Source organism: Paramacrobiotus metropolitanus, unplaced genomic scaffold (assembly GCF_019649055.1).
Source record: "Paramacrobiotus metropolitanus isolate TYO unplaced genomic scaffold, Prichtersi_v1.0 Parri_scaffold0000030, whole genome shotgun sequence".
Classification (NCBI taxonomy): Eukaryota; Metazoa; Tardigrada; class Eutardigrada; order Parachela; family Macrobiotidae; genus Paramacrobiotus; species Paramacrobiotus metropolitanus.
In genome coordinates, this window is record NW_026570250.1 from 544,648 (window position 1) to 561,834 (window position 17,187).

A 17,187-nucleotide genomic window follows, 5' to 3' on the forward strand; every position below is an offset into this window, starting at 1 on the left:
TGGCTCAACAGGCATTGCCGGTAGAGTATTATTCCTTATCTTTTTAGCTTTTAGATTGGCTGATCGGGAATAATTTGTACCCGATGTTGTTTTTCATGGCAGCTTTGCTGTGGTTTTGTTTATATGATTAAAATTAAAAAATAAAAAAAATTATTCCTTATCTGTGCATGCACTATACTGTGTTGCAGGATACATGTATATTTATTTGTATGTTTATTTGTTTTCCGTTGCCAAAAGACTCAGAATGCTGTGGCTGAAGTGATGCTATATGCACCATGCAGCAAAAACTGCAAATTTTAAATCAGTATTATCAAGAACTACAGAGTACGTTTGGGTAACGCGCTCTATGGCAAATTAACCATGACAAAAAAAACTGGCAAACTACAAATTGTGCACCATCACAAACAATACTAAACAATATTGTTAGTATGCAATTAATCTCTGTAAAAAGCTGCCCATTGCGATCGTCAACCACATAAAAGAAAGCCAACAAAGAGTATATAAGCCACTACCTAACCCGACAAATAAGAACTCAACAATTAACAAACGTACCGTCAACAAGAAAGAGTTAGTAAAAATAGATTTATCACAATTTGAGCTGATAAAGATGTCATGTTCAAAAAATATCACCGAAATGATTACTGTCTAGCAATGTCTACGAAGCTTGCGAGCGACGCTGTTGTAATTCGTGCGAAAACTTGTCGTCATCGCTCTCGTCGTCCCTGGCGTCGTCGTCACTTCCATTGCCCGTGTCCGTGTCGCGGTATTCCGCACCGGATCCGTTCTCCGAGGTGGCGGACGATGAGTGCGCCTGAGCAGCTGATTCTGACCAAAACGGATCAACAGGGCGTGACTGCATGCCCTTTTTAGGCCGATGCCCTACCGGATTCGAAGAGTCCAACATTGGCTGAAGAATGCGCCGTCGGGCATTGATAAACCTATCCAATAAAATTCATACCGTCAGCAAAACCAATACTGGATAAATCCTATCCTAATCCGGCATTATTAAAGTCATGATAAAAATAATATACATCCGAATACTTATTGCGCGATACAGTTAAACAATACGGATATTTAATCACTCAAGCAAATTTTCGCTTAACAACCGTACAAACACACTAATCACTACGATTAATTAACAATAAGAATCTCCCTACCAGAATAGTAAATAAGATAGTATTGTGTTGTGAACTTGTGTAGTCAAAATAGTAAATGAACAGCAAGTCGCAGCACACTGCAAAATTACAGATGATGTAAATTTTAACTGAATTATCCGAGCGGTATGCGGAGTAAACGATATTTTTTCATGTTATGAATTCATTGGACTTCTGCTACCCATCGACTATAAAAATGCAATCAGATTATCAGAACTAGAAGCTTCTATCCAGCGACAAATTACTCCACGACAGTGTGACTGATTAATCACTCGTCACATTCGATCTTACCAGTTATTAACCTGCAGCAGAGACAGCTGCGTTTGCAGTGCCAAAACCCGCTTTTCGTCTTCCGTTGGATAAGGGTGCTGCAAAACATAGTCACTGCGTATTTCTTTGTCAGCTTCAGTAAAAACAACATCTGCAGCTGCTTTTAACCGTGTACGGAGCGATAATAACGAACTCAGACCAATTATAACCAATTAAACGCTTCTTCCGCTTAATAGATTGTCGGCTGTACAAAATCTGCCACATTAATGACACTCTTCATTGTATCAGGTCAAATACCCACCACAATATGCTGAAAGAGCCACGTTTTCATGATGTTGATTGCATCCTTGGGCAAGACTCCTCGCCGATTCGAACGGCTTCCTTTGGGACTCGATGGGTCATCGGGATCATGATCCATTCTTCCCTCATCATAATGCGAGTGACCGCTAACAGGGGACATCGCTGCATTACCGAGATACTGATCTACAAAGAACGCCAACCATGTTGGTAAAAAAAGTTTTGCAACATAAAATTTAATTACAAAATCAAAATCCAATTTATACTCGTATTTCACTGTCATACAGTTTTACGCCACTGGACATGCTTACCATTACGATATACTGAAGACTCTGCAGGCACCGGTGGACTCTAGAAAACAGACAAGATGTGGCGACAAAATATTTATATAAAAAACAAACTGAATTTGAACATAAACCTGCAACAAAACTAATACCTAGGAATAGTTCTGTATGTAAAACAAACAAAAATGCGCCAATTAATTTAAGTCCAATTAATTTTCAACATCATTCCAACATCATAATGCAACGGTGCAGGATTTCATGCGCAAGCAAGAAAAAGTACAGTATCGTACAAATTACAATCGGCAATACTAGTACTAGTAATGGAAATTTTAATAATACGAGTACTGGACCATACAAAAGCAGCGCTAATTATCAATCAACATTTCATCAAAGAAGACGATACTTATTTGTCAGCAACAAATAAAAATCACTGCGAAAGAATGTTAGAATAATTAGTAATACATGCAATTAACATTTGACAAAAAAAACAAGAAGCATCTCCTCGTAACTGTCACTGGCAGGCGTGGACTGTATTTGTATTTGTACACAGAATGTATCGTTGTAGATTCTACCTAGCTGTCTGTGACAACTCTACATCCTCCTCAGATAACAAGCAAGGCGGATCGATGAATTAGGAAATGCCAATCACAACCCACTAATTATAAAGCATTTTAGCATCTCATACCACGGCCAACAAGAATTACTTGTGTCATAAAATTTTATAGATAGAAATTCGAGTATAAGTATGAAAATCGTGTAAATTAACTAACCACTGCAAGCAAACCAGCCAATCAGCAACAGTAAATTGTAGTAAAATCTAAGAAGAAACCTAAGAAAATCCACAATAAACCAATACATAATGTGCTGCTACTTCGGCTCGTGGATTGACTTGCCGAACAGGAATCGGAAACGCTTTTTGATTAATGGCACCACGCCGAGTAATATCGACTTTAACCTCAATTAGAAACCGATTCATCACCATCGCCTAAGTGACTCAAAGCATCCGAGTTCCTTTCACGAAGAAAAAAAATAACAAGCTCATAGAAAGAGCAAAAATTATCCTAATTAAACCATTACCAAAAGAAGACCGTCGCATTCATTAATGAAATACTGCAATTAACTTTAGCAAGACGCAAGATTTCGGTCGCCGAATAGCATTGACTTGCCCGCTTACCAAGACGAACTTCATAATGTTTTCGGTCATTCATATCCATCGGGCATAGGCAAGTATAAAAATCAATATAACTAATCATAATGGAATTCGTTACTCTACCGAGGAATCCAATTACGACTGCCAATAAACAAAACCTTCAACTGTCAGTGCAAACGGACCTGTAGATGTTCATTACCATAAATTTTAATCAAACCAAAAAGTCAGTCTAACAATTTTGCTGCCTTGATTATCAAACTTTATTGCATCCATCTGCTGAAAACGGTCTTGCAAAAAAATTTGTAATAACAAAATGACGGGGATACTTCGAAGTAAATAAGCAGAATAATTTTACAGAAGAAGGTAAGTCGCTTACCGTCATGGAATGCGGCACCATTCCTTGCGGCGGAGTGACCACTTCGTATGGTCGAGGCGCGGAATTCGATGTCACGGGGAAATTGGCACAATGGATACTCTCCACATTCGGAGGAGGAAAACTGCCATTGGAATTATCCGAATCCATGCCATCACCGCGCAGTATCTGATCAGTGTGGAGGTTTCGACGAAGGCAGTCAGTGTAGCGATTACAAAAGTCCCGGCATAGTTCATTTACTTTTTCCAACTCGAATAAATGCAAACGGAGTACATTAACGCCCTGAGTCATCTGCAAACCAAAAAGACATTTCACCTAATTTGCACAAAATTTTACACTCTATACGGGGCACGTCACTCACTAAATCATCGATATCCGGACTGCCGGTGTTGACAGAGGAGTGATTTTGTTGAATTTTCCGAACCAAACCTTCCAATTCACTGTTGATCGCTTCGCGAGATGGAGTTACAGATGTCAGAGTGGCTTCTTCCAGTTTCTCGATCAGCAGCCGCATAAGCGGGAATAACGGATGTCTGAACCAAAAAAAACCCAGTGAACAAAAACTTTTGTTGTCATAAGTCTAACAGAATCTAGAGAGCCTATAACATAATTATATGCTGGTTAAACCGATTCTCTTAATACTCGGTAGGTCGGCCGTCGGTTTTAAAGGTCACCAACTTCTAATGTATCCAAACTTACGAGGGTAGTTTTAATTCTGTAAGCTTATCCAAGTATGGAAACAATATACTTGAAGTAGGAGTAAAATCATACTAAACTTATATTAAATCACGAAAGCGACGTACAAAGTAAGTGCTTAAATATTATATTAGTCTGATAAATCTCACAATTAAACGCATAACAAGATACTGTTAAAACTTTTCCGCAAATTAATTAGAGAGACACAGCACTGCTTGGAAACCAGCATATTGTTTACCTACAGTAACTGTCTGGAGGCAAAAAAAGAACTAAGAACCCACTTCCCAAATTTCGTTCGCATTTCGTTCACTTGTGTAGTTGCGTTGATCACTTTTGTGTTTGAGCATTATTTGCCACCTTGAAGATCTTATCTTTCACGCAGTTAACAGACCCCCGCGCTAGCATTCCGGTCCCTGAACGGATACATTTTCCAAAGCGGTAAAGAATTTCCGTCATTAAAAAGAGCCATCAAGCTCGAACAATGCTCACATACAGGTCAATCCACCGCTAATCACTTAAAAGGCTCCAGCAAAACAAATTACCAGTTTTTTAAACGAGCGAAATTTTTCTATTTTCCTACACAGCCCCTGGGCGAAAGTATCGATCAGCGCCGACAAAATTCAACGGTAATTCTGCACATACAGACAACAGCACCATATGATCATACCGGAATATTGCTTCGCATTGGTCTTTGAGTGACCCTTCGGCAACACTTTCCACGGGGGACGGCGTGAGGCCATTTATCACAGAACCGGTACGTTGAGCGCCGCTCTCGTGCGGCTGTATGGAAGACGGGAATGGCATGTGCACAGACGGGGGATACTGCTGAACAGGAGGGGCCACGCTGCTCCGCGGCGATGAAGCAGCGTAGCGCTGATAACGGATAATGCCGGGTGTCGGTGGCGCAGAGGGAGGTTGGGAATCAACGGGCGACACTGCGGGCTGCGCCGGTTGAGGTGGGACGCCATACTGGTAAACCGTCCACGGATAAGGATACACGATATGCCCTAAAATTGCAAACCAACAAAAAGATCAGCAAGCATTTAAAGAAGGCACATACTGGAATTAACTATCAAAAACAGTCAAAATTAATACAATACTGTCAAATATAATACTGCCTGATAGATATTATAAACTAAAAAACACTGCACGGGGATAATAATATAGGAACAAGCAATACGAAAAATAGCTGGAAAAACATCATGCTGATAAAAAAAGATGCAATAGTACTGTACGTAAATACTTTAAGCGAACATTTAGCAACTCATTTTAGCATATAAAATCGTACTTTGCACGAAAGTTCACCTTCCGAGTGGCCCGTCGAGAAAAATTAATTCCGCAGTAAACTCGACGTGCTATTAGATGGATTGCATACTTTCGCACACTCGTTAAAGATGGGTGAAATTATGAATACAGCCTGTGCATTGTGATTTAACCGGTTACCGACAGGTTTCACAAATCACTATACCAGCCTTTAATTTTTTCACACAACTACAGAAGATATCAATCAGACAGCTGCGAACACCTAAAAACTTTACACGGTCTTACTACTGGTACCGGGTGCATTATATCTATCCTCAGGTTCAGCACAAGGAGGATAAATCACGCCTGCATTAGGCGGCGGCTGCGTAAGCGCTGGAAAACGGGCAGAATTATACACCGGAACGCTACCGGGATAATATCCAGTATTATTGGCATATGCAAGATGTCGTTGTGAATGCGACATGGATGAAATATGAAATGACAGCCTCCGATTACCAGTGTAACACGAAAAAGTAAAGCAACTGCTAATTTACGCCAGCTGTCATTGTCAAATCAAACGCAGAGAAAGTCAAGTCGGGTGAGGTTGATGTTTTTGAAAAATAGTTCTTTATTAATTACTGATGGACGGATGAGTGACTACCTACTCAATCCAAACCTCCAACGTAAAAAGTAACTAACTTCTATACACGCACACAACTGAATGCACACGAAGATTGATAAGAAGCAACAAGTTTTATGGCTTCGCAAAGATTTCTTATTCTGGCATAACCACTATAACGGTGAACTCATTCGATCAAGCCATAGCCTAGGGCAAAAAATTTATTCAACTCTAAATCGACATTACAACAATATATGCACATTTTTTCAACACTATGTCCAAACCTTTATTTTCTTTTCTTTCTGTACTGACGTATTAGCTGTCTTTCAGAAAACTGAAATTAGCGTGTAGTCGCTGAACAACATTTGCACACGACGAAACTAGTTTGCTGTAAACAAAACAACCGGGACTGCCATGTCGTTATTCGGTATCTCGAGTATACAGAGTAATAGCAAAATTCATCACTTTGTAAAATATGGCAGTCCAACATACAAATGTATGCCCGTAAAAGCTTTTCAAAACGGATAAAAACAGCGGGCTACTTCACAGTTCATAATTGCGGCATTTGGTGTATTTCAAACAGATCAAGCAACTCGCGCTCGTGAAAATTATGTAGAGTAAAAGGACGCATAAAAATTTGTAGCAAGTATCAAATTAATAAACACTAAAACCAGTTATAAATTAAGAAATCTCAAATAACAAAAGCCAGAAACCACATTTCGAAGTTTCCGTTGCTTCGGTTTTTTTATATCTGTACTTATTGTTTTTTAACCGGTATCGCATTTGTCTAATACTACCAACACACTAAACTGAAAAAAATGTTCATCTCAACCCTATCCCGTCAACTGTCGAAAACTGGAAATTGAATAAAATTATAACTCTTGGTTGCCTTACTATTTTTACCATTTATATGTAAACAGAAATTTTTCAGATACAGCATAAAACACACGAGATAAATCCCTGAGCACAACCTGATAACACGTATTTACGTACAATAATCTCAGATAGAACTATGCTAACAGGTAACAAAAATTTACAAAATTTCTAGTTCTCGTGCTATGTGGTTTCGTCTCACAGTTCGCTGGTCTTTTAAATTAGTAAAAACGCAAAAAGTGTCAGCATGCAATTTCAAGTTAACAACTATTCCCTCACATGGTACAAAGCATTATGTGATAATTCCATACGAATGTAGAAACAATATCTGCAACAAATCAATAGCCACAGCTTGCAGTTAATTTCCACCATCAACGCGATGTTTCTAATTACAGTGGATTCACAAATAAGGCAATCACAGCCGTAAAGGTTTGCAACTTTGGCTTTTGGCTTTCCATATCAGCAGTTATTGCGATAAATAAAACCGGAAGCTGGTTTCTTACGAGCTTCTTGGTCTCACCTCCTGAACTTGACTTGCCCAACCATGATCCAGTAATTCACGCGCATCAAAAAGCACATCCGCGGCCTGTCAAATCACTTCCTTCACAAAACCCTGAAATGTGCAATACGCGATTCTTTCGCGGTTGCAATTTTAAATCAGTACATACTGGTATGAGTACAAATACGGTGCTTGTTGCAAAAATCATGCTGTAGTCATAGTGTAGTGTACCAGTGTGTTCCAGGGCTTACTGCTTAGCGCATCCTCAGGGACCCCAAGTTGCAACAGCCATGGCAGTTCTATAACAGACGTTTTTGTAAATTCAGGATAAAAGCAGAAGATCTAGACACCAGTCCCAGTAATTCCATATGAAGTCATGCAATAAGAGAATAAGATCACAAGATGATAAGGATTATAAGAACAGAAAAAAGTGAATAATCACGTTTAATTACAGTATCACAACCCCTAACATTCAACAACAATCTGTTACAATCATTAAACAATTATTCATTCTCGTACCGACTGGAGGAATAACACGAAGATTTGCAATTAAATAGTATAACTATAATAATACGATAATGCCGTATTGATTTTACTGTAATTATGTTTTCAAACAAAAATTAAAGGCTAAGGCTATTTTGCCGCAGTATAACAATAGGGGTCTGAATAGCCCTCAGGCTATTTTGCCGCACACTGCGCCGGAATAGCCAGTTGGCTATTTTACCGTACACTGCGTTAAAACAGCTCGTTAGCTATTTTGCCGCACTATGGACGGGAATAGGAATTATAATAAGGGACACTCGGTAATAAGGGGAACTCTGCCACACATTCCCTTAAACTGCCCGCACTAGTTTTTGGTTTAATAGTTTAATAGTTTCATCTCGGTAGCAGGTAACCCATTAACCTGCTGTGTTTTGCATACACAGCATGGGAATTTAAACATTGGCCGAACACAACACACGCACATTACCAAACTCCGCTACAGAAGGCATATGATACAACACAACTCAGAATTGCAGCATTATTAGACCCATGCACTGGCACAGTCTAGACAATGGCTAAGCACTGATATAAACGTGTATAAAGCAGACTAAACGCTATAAGACCTCGACATCGGTTCCCTCGACATCAGAGGCTAACAACTAGTGCAAGCAATTTTTTGGATTTGCTGTCTCTTAAAGATAGTGTAATCAACGTGCGAGTTACGCTACGAGTTTGGATATTCATGCAAGTAAAAAGTATTTTGGGTTATACCGCAAGTTACGTTAGCATAGACGAGACGGAATGGATTCAGAGGGACAAGGAATCCGGGTATTACGACACACGACACGCCCCCATTTTAGTGGTCTCTCTATTATAGTTATGTGTATGTGAAATGGTATAAATTGGGAAATGTTCACCACTAACTTGTGTCACTTGCTGAGTAAAAATTTTTTTTTTCTTGCTTTTGTTTCTTTTTGTGATGGCATGGGGCCGTTTCCGGCCATGTTCGGCATATCTGCCCAAAGGAAGTAAATTCCGAGCCCACCTTCCTGGCGTGACGTGTAGGAGTAATAAGAGCCATTGTCGCCTGCTCCTCAGTTGAACTTCCGGCACTTTACCGTACAGAGCGCGTTGAAAGTGCGCGGCGAGACAGGCTGCAATGATGGTGTGGCAAAATAGCCAACTGACTATTTTGCCGACTATAGTGCGGCAAAATAGCTGAGCAGCTATTTTAACGCAGTGTGTGGTAGAATAGCCAACAGGTTATTTGCCCACCCTAGTGCGGCAAATTAGCCAAGTGGCTATTTGGCCGCAAACACTGCGGCAAAATAGCCACTTCGAAAATTAAAACCTAAAAGTATGTTAAAAGGCTTTAATTGCTTTTATCTCGTTTTTCAAGTCCTTGCCTGTAACCACCACGGGCGGCAGCTATGACTTAGCGTTAAACTAAAAGCCGGAAGACAAAAATCCCGATGCCTTGGCACCTGGCCAGTGGGCCCACATTAGATTGTTGTGCTATCGACCATTGACCTAAATATTTTTGATTAAATTATCCACTCCCTTTTTATCTTTCACATCCGATGATCCCTATCTATATATTATCTTCTAGTTGCAAGCAGTAATCATATTTAATTTTGTTTATCTCAATTCTTGCAGTGTAAACACATGTTTATGTTATCGAACCAGACCGCCACAGCTCATGATCAGAAGTACGGGCGCAAAGCATCGGCAACCTGGCAGTCAAGAAAGTAGAAACCGGCTGACAGACAGGCTGGATGCTACTGTTCACACTTGTTTGATTGTGAATTACGTGTGCAATTAACAGTTGTGATTCGATTTTCATTTTGCACCAGAATTTTCGTACCGGAGCTTGGAGGTCGCGCTTGTTACATCGTAAGATTTACTCATTCTGGATCACGAAAGATTTTTGTTCACTCAAAATGAACGGACCAAAATGCGAGTAAGTCACAGACTGACGCTGCACGGCTGTTGGTGTGTCATTTCGTCTTTACACTGTACCTTCATTTAACCAGCTGCTGTCCAGCTGGAGTCTGACGTTTTAATCTCTATGAAATGGAAGATGTTCTTGGTGTGAGAATGAATTTCCTGAGTGATTTTATTGTGCCAATGTTCTTTGCCTTGCAGTTATTGTTCGTACAACAAACCCGAGGGACTTGTGCGCTGCGTGGATTGCTTGCGATACTTCTGCAATGGAACCTTTTATGGGCCTCTGCAAGTTACAGGAAAAGCGAGCAGAAGGTTAAGATTTTGCTACTTTGATTTGATTTGCACGATGGAATTTCGATTTGCACGATAGAATTTCTGCACTACGTATTTTGATCATATATCGCAGTGTGCGTTGACGCTGTATTCAGTTGAGCTGAATAACTATACGATCGTACGATAATTAAGCAGTTTTGTTATTTTTTAATTTTTTTCTGTTACTTTTAGTCACGCTGTACAGCATGCATCGCATGTTAAGCATGTGTCGTTCCTCTTTTACGGACCGACTGTATCTGGACCGGCGTGGGATATTCAGAAATGCTGTGCACGACCGAATTGCCAACAAGACAATATCTTCGAACTGGGAGCGGTTGGGGATCGCTCCGTTCCAGGTGGACTGGGGATTGTCTGCCGATCGCATGCCGGTGCGGAGAACTTGATTAATCGCCATTTGTGGAATCCCCTGGTATCGTCTAAGGGTAAAACGTTTGCGGCCATTAACCCGGCACTGTGTCCGTGGGATGAAATCGTAGCGCACTCCTCTGCTCAAACTCCATGGGGGCTGGATTCCGGCGAGAAATGGGATGTTGGATTTTGTCGGCTGCTGGAGGAGTACAATCTTCTGTTTGGCAAAAAGAAGCGCAAGAAGGCACATTTTCAGGAATGGAGGGTATGGTATCACCGACCGATGCGAAATGATAATTGCAGTATGATAAAAAATCAGGTTTCTAGTATATGTAGTAAACTTAAATTTTATTTTGATAGCAGATCATGTGTATTAAGTAACTACTTATATTGTTTAATACGCTTTGGTAGCTATTTGAGTATTAGCTGTACTAGGACCAAAGCTACATCACCAGAAACTCCCGATTCATCGATGTTTAACTAGACAAAAAATGTAACTAAAGAACGCTTTCAATAGCAACTAACCACTTCACTTCGATAATTAACTAATTTTATTTTGATTTGAATTTAATTTTGTTTTGTCTACTAATTTTGTTTTGGTTTCACAGAAAAGCGTTTTAAGTGGATCGTCTCGAGTGCCTACTTCGCAGGTGAATTATGTCAATCACTTTACACATTTGGTGCAGACTTTGGACGACATCGAGGGCGCACTCGTCCTCAATCTTCCGCCATTGCATGTCGCGGAGATTTTACAGTCCGTTTATACTCAGTTCAAGATCAAAGTGCCGTTCGGAATATACAGAGATCTGTTGTCTAACGGATGTCCGATAAATCTGCTGAACGATGCGGGTGCCGTGATGCTGGGGTTTATCGCCCATGTGTCCGAGGATCATTGGGGAAACATTTTGGATATCGATCCCGCGCGAGGAGAGAAGAATCGACTGCAGCAGTTTGGAGTTCCGGTGGCACTAAAGATTGCTTATTACGGCGTTCCTTCGAAGCGAATGAAGCGTGCGCTGAAGCTTTTCCCAAGTGCTGCTGCACTGCAGGCCCCGCTGCGTCATTTGCTGTTAAATCAGCCCGGGCAACCAAACCGATGCCACGAAGACGAAATCGAAGTATTTGGAGATCCGTATCCGAATCAATGGCAAATTCATGCCGCTGAATTGGCTTTGACTAACCGTCTGACGCTTATTCAAGGCCCACCGGGGACCGGAAAGACCGAAACGGCTGCGCTTGTCATATTCAACTTTTACCGGTTTTTGCAGAAGGGCGAGCAGATTTTGTGCTGCGCGCCAAGTAATCATGCCACAGATCAATTGTTACTAGCCATTGCCCGCCGCGTGCCGGAAGGGACGAAAATTGTCCGATTACTGGCTCGGTCAAAAGTGTACAAAGGAGTGCCGGGTGTTTCGCAATTCACTGTCCGAGGTTTGAAGGGTTTTCCCCCAGGGAAACGTGTATCTCACGGCAAGTATCGAAACTGGGAGTTGCAGTGCGTGCGCGACGCGGATATCATTTGTGTGACCTGCAATGTGAGTCACGAATCTGACAGCCACCGACGAGTGAATTTAAATTTGTTGCACGTCGTCCTGTTGCAGCTTTAATTTTTATCCGAACGTATCTGCTTTTCTTCGGTTATTCTAGTGTATGCTTTTGATTTTTTTCAGAGTGCCGCGATGGATGTTCTGCAAAATCGCAAATTTCCGTATGTTCTCATCGACGAATGCAACCAGGCTCTGGAACCGGACTCGTTAATTCCCATTACGAAAGGATGTAACCAGGTGCTTTGTTATATGAATACTAAACATCTCTTGCAGACCTTCGGACTCTCTTGATTGTAACGCGTGATCTCCGCTTCTACTCAATCGATTTTTCTGCTTTAAATTGCACAAGAATCCTCCCAGTGCGGGGAATGTTCTTAGGCTCTTGACCTTTCGTCTTTGCGATCGCGGTAGGCCCAGTGGTCACTTAAAAGCTTGTTACCATGGATGCCATAGGGCTAAGATGGGCAGCTCTGTTGCCACAGGCATGATAAATTTGAACAAGAAAAAGCTTTGGCTTCGCCTCTGCGTTTCTTGTGCTCCCCTGGCTGAGGAACACTTAACAAATCACTTCGCCCACTGATAAGCCACTACCGTAGCTTTTTAGATTCAGTAGAATTTAGTAGAAAAAGCAGAAGCTTAGCAGCTGTGCCATGAATCAAAAAACTTTAGGGGTAAAAGGTCAATACTCCACGATTCTCACCGCAGGCAACCATCCTGAATAAGTAGCTGTCTGGCTTTGCCATTCTGACTTTGCAACACAATCCAACACATGAAGATACGACGTAATTTTAAATAGTCGTAAGCCAATATTCATCCATGCTCATCTTGTTGCTATACAGTTTTGACTGCGAGTGCCATTGGTTTGTTAGTTCCTGAAGATGTCATTCGTTTTGATGCCATTTTGTTGTATTGCAGCTTGTCCTGGTTGGTGATGGTCAGCAACTGGGACCTGTGGTGAAATATCAGTGTCTGGAGCGTACTTCTCTGGGAACATCCCTGTTTGCGCGACTCTCGTCCTATCCGCAATTTCAGCCGGGTAGTGACGGTCAGATCATGTTAAGGGAACAATACCGCATGCACTCCGAAATTGGGAAGATGATTTCTGATATTTCCTATCGTGGCTTGTTGGAACACAGTGCCAGCAATGGTCAGTCAGTCGTGAAATAGTGGGAATGTTCTGTGGGTAAGAATTTATGTGAACGGTTGTTACAGCTGACAGAAAATTACCCCGGTTGGAATACGTGAGCGGTCTAAATGATAACGGCGCGCATCCGTTGTTATTTGTGGATGTGTGGCATAACGACGAGCTTTCCGCCGGTGGAGATTCCTATTTGAACAACAAGGAAGCTCACATCGTTACTCGTATCGTGGCAAACCTCTTGGCTAAAGGCAAGTCTTCCATGTTTGGGCCGCAGCTGAAGCCGGAGCAGATTGGCATTGTGACGTTCTACCGCGGACAGACACGGATTCTTCTGGAGGAAATGCGACGCCACCCGGAATTAGCTCGCGATAATAATGTTGATGTAAGCAACAAAAAACCTTCCATATCTCACTACCAAAAATTGCCTTTGTTTCTTAATGGTACTGATACTGACTTCTTTTTTGAAGACTCGTTTTTAGTTACGGCACCTTTAAGGCCAACGAAACTGTGTGTGGTGTTCTTCGTATTATGTATCCGAAGCGGTGTTTGTTTGGAATTTATTTTATCATCATGCGCGACTTGTGTTTTATGATCCGGCTTATTACTATTATCTTTAAGCTGGCTGTTAATGAATGTGTACGCTTTTATGTTTGTTTCAGAAAATCGAGATCAACAGCATCGATGGATTTCAGGGACGCGAGAAAGACGTTATAATTCTTTCATGTGTTCGCTCGGGTGGCTCCGGAACATTTCAACAACGCGCGGGATTCGTGGATGATCCACACCGTCTGAATGTGTCCATGTCGCGCGCCAAATGTTGGTTGATTGCCGTTGGCGATTACAGTGTCTTTTCCAATAAGAAGGTTTGCGATAACTGGCCGAAGTATTTGGAATATTTCCGTAAATCTGCACTGCACCGTCGATCGGCTGCACCTCCGCGAGGCAACTTGGATTCGGTGTTGCAGCTGCCAATTAGATGTGGTGATACTACCGGGACTTGCCAATTCTGTCAGGATACTTACTAATCTGCCCGCACAAAAATTAAATAAAGCACATTGATATTCTTTGCAGTTCCTTATTTTGCTGTTTATTTGGTTTTGGGTTTGTTCGGTTTGTTCTTGTAATTTATTTGATCGCTTGCCTTCTCGTTAGTTATTCAGATATGCCTATTTTAAACTTCACGCTTCGGTTACTAGTTAGGTGAAAGTAAGTTTCTAAAAGTTTTGTAATCTTGCTCATCTGTTTTGTTAACATTTTGCTTGTGGTTTAGTGCATTCTTGTGCTGCTAAGGAAGATTCTTTCACTGCTCTGTATTATTATTGCAACTTGCATTTCTGTCTTTCTAACGGTAATTTTGATTCGTGAGCAATTTACTGTACTTAAAGCTCCGAATTCTGGCAATTCAGATCAATAAATTTCAATGTTACTATTTTGGGAATTCACTTTGCACTGCTTGTAGTCGTCTTGCTTATCGTTGGATCAAAACATAACCAAACTATGAGCATTGTTTTGCTGATGATAACGAACACGTTAATGGATGTAAGTACGTATCATTACCACAAAGTGATATTGTTTGTATTTACGATTAGATTTGCATCGGCATTTGATGCTTGCCGGTGTTACACACCATCAATTAAGTTATTTCCGTCGAATAGTTCATTATAGTTGGTATTTCTGTAATACATGAAACGCTTACAAGCAGCGGCTAGTGACTTCTTCGTAAAGTGGCACGGTCGCATGTTCCTGCCACACATTGATCTTGAAGAAGCGAGCATTACATCCACGACAATAGTCACTGAAACATCTGGCTTCGGGAATGTTGCCACATTTTGCGAACTGGCAAGGATCCACAAAGCACGCCACGGTTTCATGGGCACCGCATTGATTTACCGGTGGATACAGGATTTTCGAGTCCGATACTGATTGCACTGTGTATAAGCGAAAAAAATGTACGGATGAATACTTATAAGACTACAGTACATATAACTGCATGACCTTTAACTAGCTGTAGTTGTCGATATAGCGGAATCAGCGGTTAATTGTCTGCGTGCATGAACCACTACCATAGAAAGGGTTACCAGTAGGTTAACTACAAGTTACAACACTACACAAACGGCCGCTTCCTGCCACTTTATTGCAAATACCGAGTATTGATTGGATAAAAATTAATGAATCTCTGTTGCGAGACTTGTGATAATGTGCTCAGTAGCATGTAATAGCATTGCCGGGTAGTTTCGCAGTTGCAGCGCATTGCATTCACAAAAGAAATTATAGAAAAGAACACATGACCGAAACAGCTAGATGTGTTCAGAATGACGAATAAGGTTGAAAAAGACAATATATCGGCAAAAATGTGTCGGTTTGCAAGATGGCAAAATTGCTTATCATTAGTTTATTTTGCTCTGCACTGACGGGTCACTTCCCACCACCCAACAGCAGCATTGTTCACAAACCAGCGAGCATGACATCCACCGCAGTAATCATCGAAACAGCGCGCCTGCGGGACGCCCTCGCACTTCGCCATGGAGCACGGCGCTATAAAGCAGTTAACCAAGAAAGGGCACTGGTTCAGGCCGGGCGGACCAGCCGGTTTGGGAAGACTGTTGCTACGGCTTGTTGCCACTGCAACAGCAAAAAAACGGCCGATGCAACATTACAGGGTGGACGTTTCATTTTTTCGGAAAATGGGTATACTGAGAATGCGTAAAATGGCGTGACAGGAATGGAACTGTGCATTTTTGAGCCGCACTAACACTAATCGATATTTTTTTAAATGATCGTCGTTTGATAATTATAGTCGTGTATAGCTTACGGTCAGGTTAAGAGACGTCTAAACTACGAGTAATAGCTAAAAATAACGGTGCTAACCTTTATTTGCAGCACGAGATGTTCGGTTGCAGCGGACATTCCACGGGTGGTCGCAATAGCCGTTCAAACTGCAAAAACACAATCTTAATCTGGAATATCCTGCTAAATTTAAAACCAAGAATAACAATAACGTTAAATAAAAAACATGGCAAAACTACCACTGACACCATGCAGTAATTAATGAAACTAGAAGTGTCACCATAATTTGGGACTAAAAATTTTTAAACATTCTTTGTACGATGGTCATAGTTCATTAAAATATGATACATACTGGTTGTATTGCAGAGGATATTGGCAGTAGTTCAGCCATAAATTATTCTAAAAAACAAACAACACCTTTGCATTAAGTACTTATATCCCGGTTCGTAAATCAACAAAACATAAATACTTCTATGCATAGCATAGCGGCATGAGTACGCTGTGCAGATACATACATAGTATGCGAAGACATAATCATGTACACAATCATATCTATAGAAGTATGCGAAGAATTATGATTATGGTACTTGATATTATTGTACTTACGCCCTGGCACTGGTAGAAAGCACTGCAGTTTCCGCGTGGGACATATGTGGTGAAGTTAAGACCACGGCAGAAAGTAGCTAAAAGCAAAAACAAAGCAATTATTATAGAAGAAAAGTATAAAAACTCAGTTTGATTCGACGATGCATAAATTTTTACCATTGTATCCAAGGTAGACCGGGCCAGCTCGGTTGCTCACAGCAGCAGGGGCAGCTTTCAAAGCTACATAAATTTACACAGATACAAAAAATGATTGATTGTTATGGTGCAACAGTGATGATTGTTTTAAATAACTATATGTCTGCACTGTAAAATAGTTTTATAGTTTTACAAAAGAAACTTAACATATATGCGCTTCGCTCACCGACTATGGCACCAACCAGCGCGCACAGAACTGCGCAGCAAATAAGAAATTTGGCCATTTTGATATTCGTATGGTAGAATAAAAATTGCTCTGTGCGGTGTGTTGCGTGACAATGCGTATGCAGGTGTCAGATAATTAACATTCGCCTTTTTATACGCCTCGCTACTGGGTCCACAC

The 17,187-nt window shown here is 41.1% G+C and overlaps 4 protein-coding genes across 11 annotated transcripts in view; 2 read left to right on the forward strand and 2 right to left on the reverse strand.

Annotated features, from left to right (window-relative positions):
* Positions 1 to 1,844, forward strand: part of LOC129588535 (RNA transcription, translation and transport factor protein-like) — an 11,399-nt gene extending 9,555 nt beyond the window's left edge. The window contains exon 3 of the mRNA XM_055482799.1: positions 1,713 to 1,844. The gene's annotated coding sequence lies outside the window, so the exon portion shown is untranslated. The remainder of the gene's footprint in view (positions 1 to 1,712) is intronic.
* Positions 272 to 8,407, reverse strand: LOC129588530 (homeobox protein PKNOX2-like). Of its 7 annotated transcripts, none has more exons than XM_055482788.1 (10): positions 8,187 to 8,407; positions 7,709 to 7,756; positions 7,479 to 7,571; positions 4,892 to 5,231; positions 3,890 to 4,061; positions 3,532 to 3,819; positions 2,033 to 2,072; positions 1,726 to 1,907; positions 1,446 to 1,522; positions 272 to 938 (listed from the first exon to the last, which is right to left on the reverse strand). In XM_055482788.1, the coding sequence occupies exons 4-10, from the start codon at positions 5,026 to 5,028 to the stop codon at positions 656 to 658; spliced, it is 1,179 nt and encodes a 392-aa protein (XP_055338763.1). In that variant the 5' UTR covers positions 5,029 to 5,231; positions 7,479 to 7,571; positions 7,709 to 7,756; positions 8,187 to 8,407; the 3' UTR covers positions 272 to 655. The 7 variants fall into 7 exon arrangements, with proteins under 7 accessions (XP_055338763.1, XP_055338764.1, XP_055338761.1 ...); XM_055482789.1 differs by having other exon boundaries at positions 7,689 to 7,756; XM_055482786.1 differs by lacking the exon at positions 8,187 to 8,407 and adding an exon at positions 7,977 to 8,139.
* Positions 8,408 to 9,450: 1,043 nt separating this feature from the next.
* On the forward strand, positions 9,451 to 14,679 carry LOC129588586 (regulator of nonsense transcripts 1 homolog). Its single transcript, XM_055482889.1, has 8 exons — positions 9,451 to 9,900; positions 10,086 to 10,199; positions 10,392 to 10,833; positions 11,177 to 12,103; positions 12,239 to 12,352; positions 13,031 to 13,262; positions 13,328 to 13,638; positions 13,916 to 14,679. The coding sequence occupies exons 1-8, from the start codon at positions 9,881 to 9,883 to the stop codon at positions 14,279 to 14,281; spliced, it is 2,526 nt and encodes an 841-aa protein (XP_055338864.1). The 5' UTR covers positions 9,451 to 9,880; the 3' UTR covers positions 14,282 to 14,679.
* Positions 14,668 to 17,169, reverse strand: LOC129588587 (uncharacterized). 2 transcript variants are annotated; one of them, XM_055482890.1, is made up of 6 exons: positions 17,011 to 17,169; positions 16,806 to 16,868; positions 16,650 to 16,726; positions 16,396 to 16,442; positions 16,125 to 16,192; positions 14,668 to 15,184 (listed from the first exon to the last, which is right to left on the reverse strand). In XM_055482890.1, the coding sequence occupies exons 1-6, from the start codon at positions 17,066 to 17,068 to the stop codon at positions 14,949 to 14,951; spliced, it is 549 nt and encodes a 182-aa protein (XP_055338865.1). In that variant the 5' UTR covers positions 17,069 to 17,169; the 3' UTR covers positions 14,668 to 14,948. The 2 variants fall into 2 exon arrangements, with proteins under 2 accessions (XP_055338865.1, XP_055338866.1); XM_055482891.1 differs by lacking the exon at positions 14,668 to 15,184 and adding an exon at positions 15,373 to 15,878.
* Between the last annotated feature and the right edge of the window lie 18 nt (positions 17,170 to 17,187).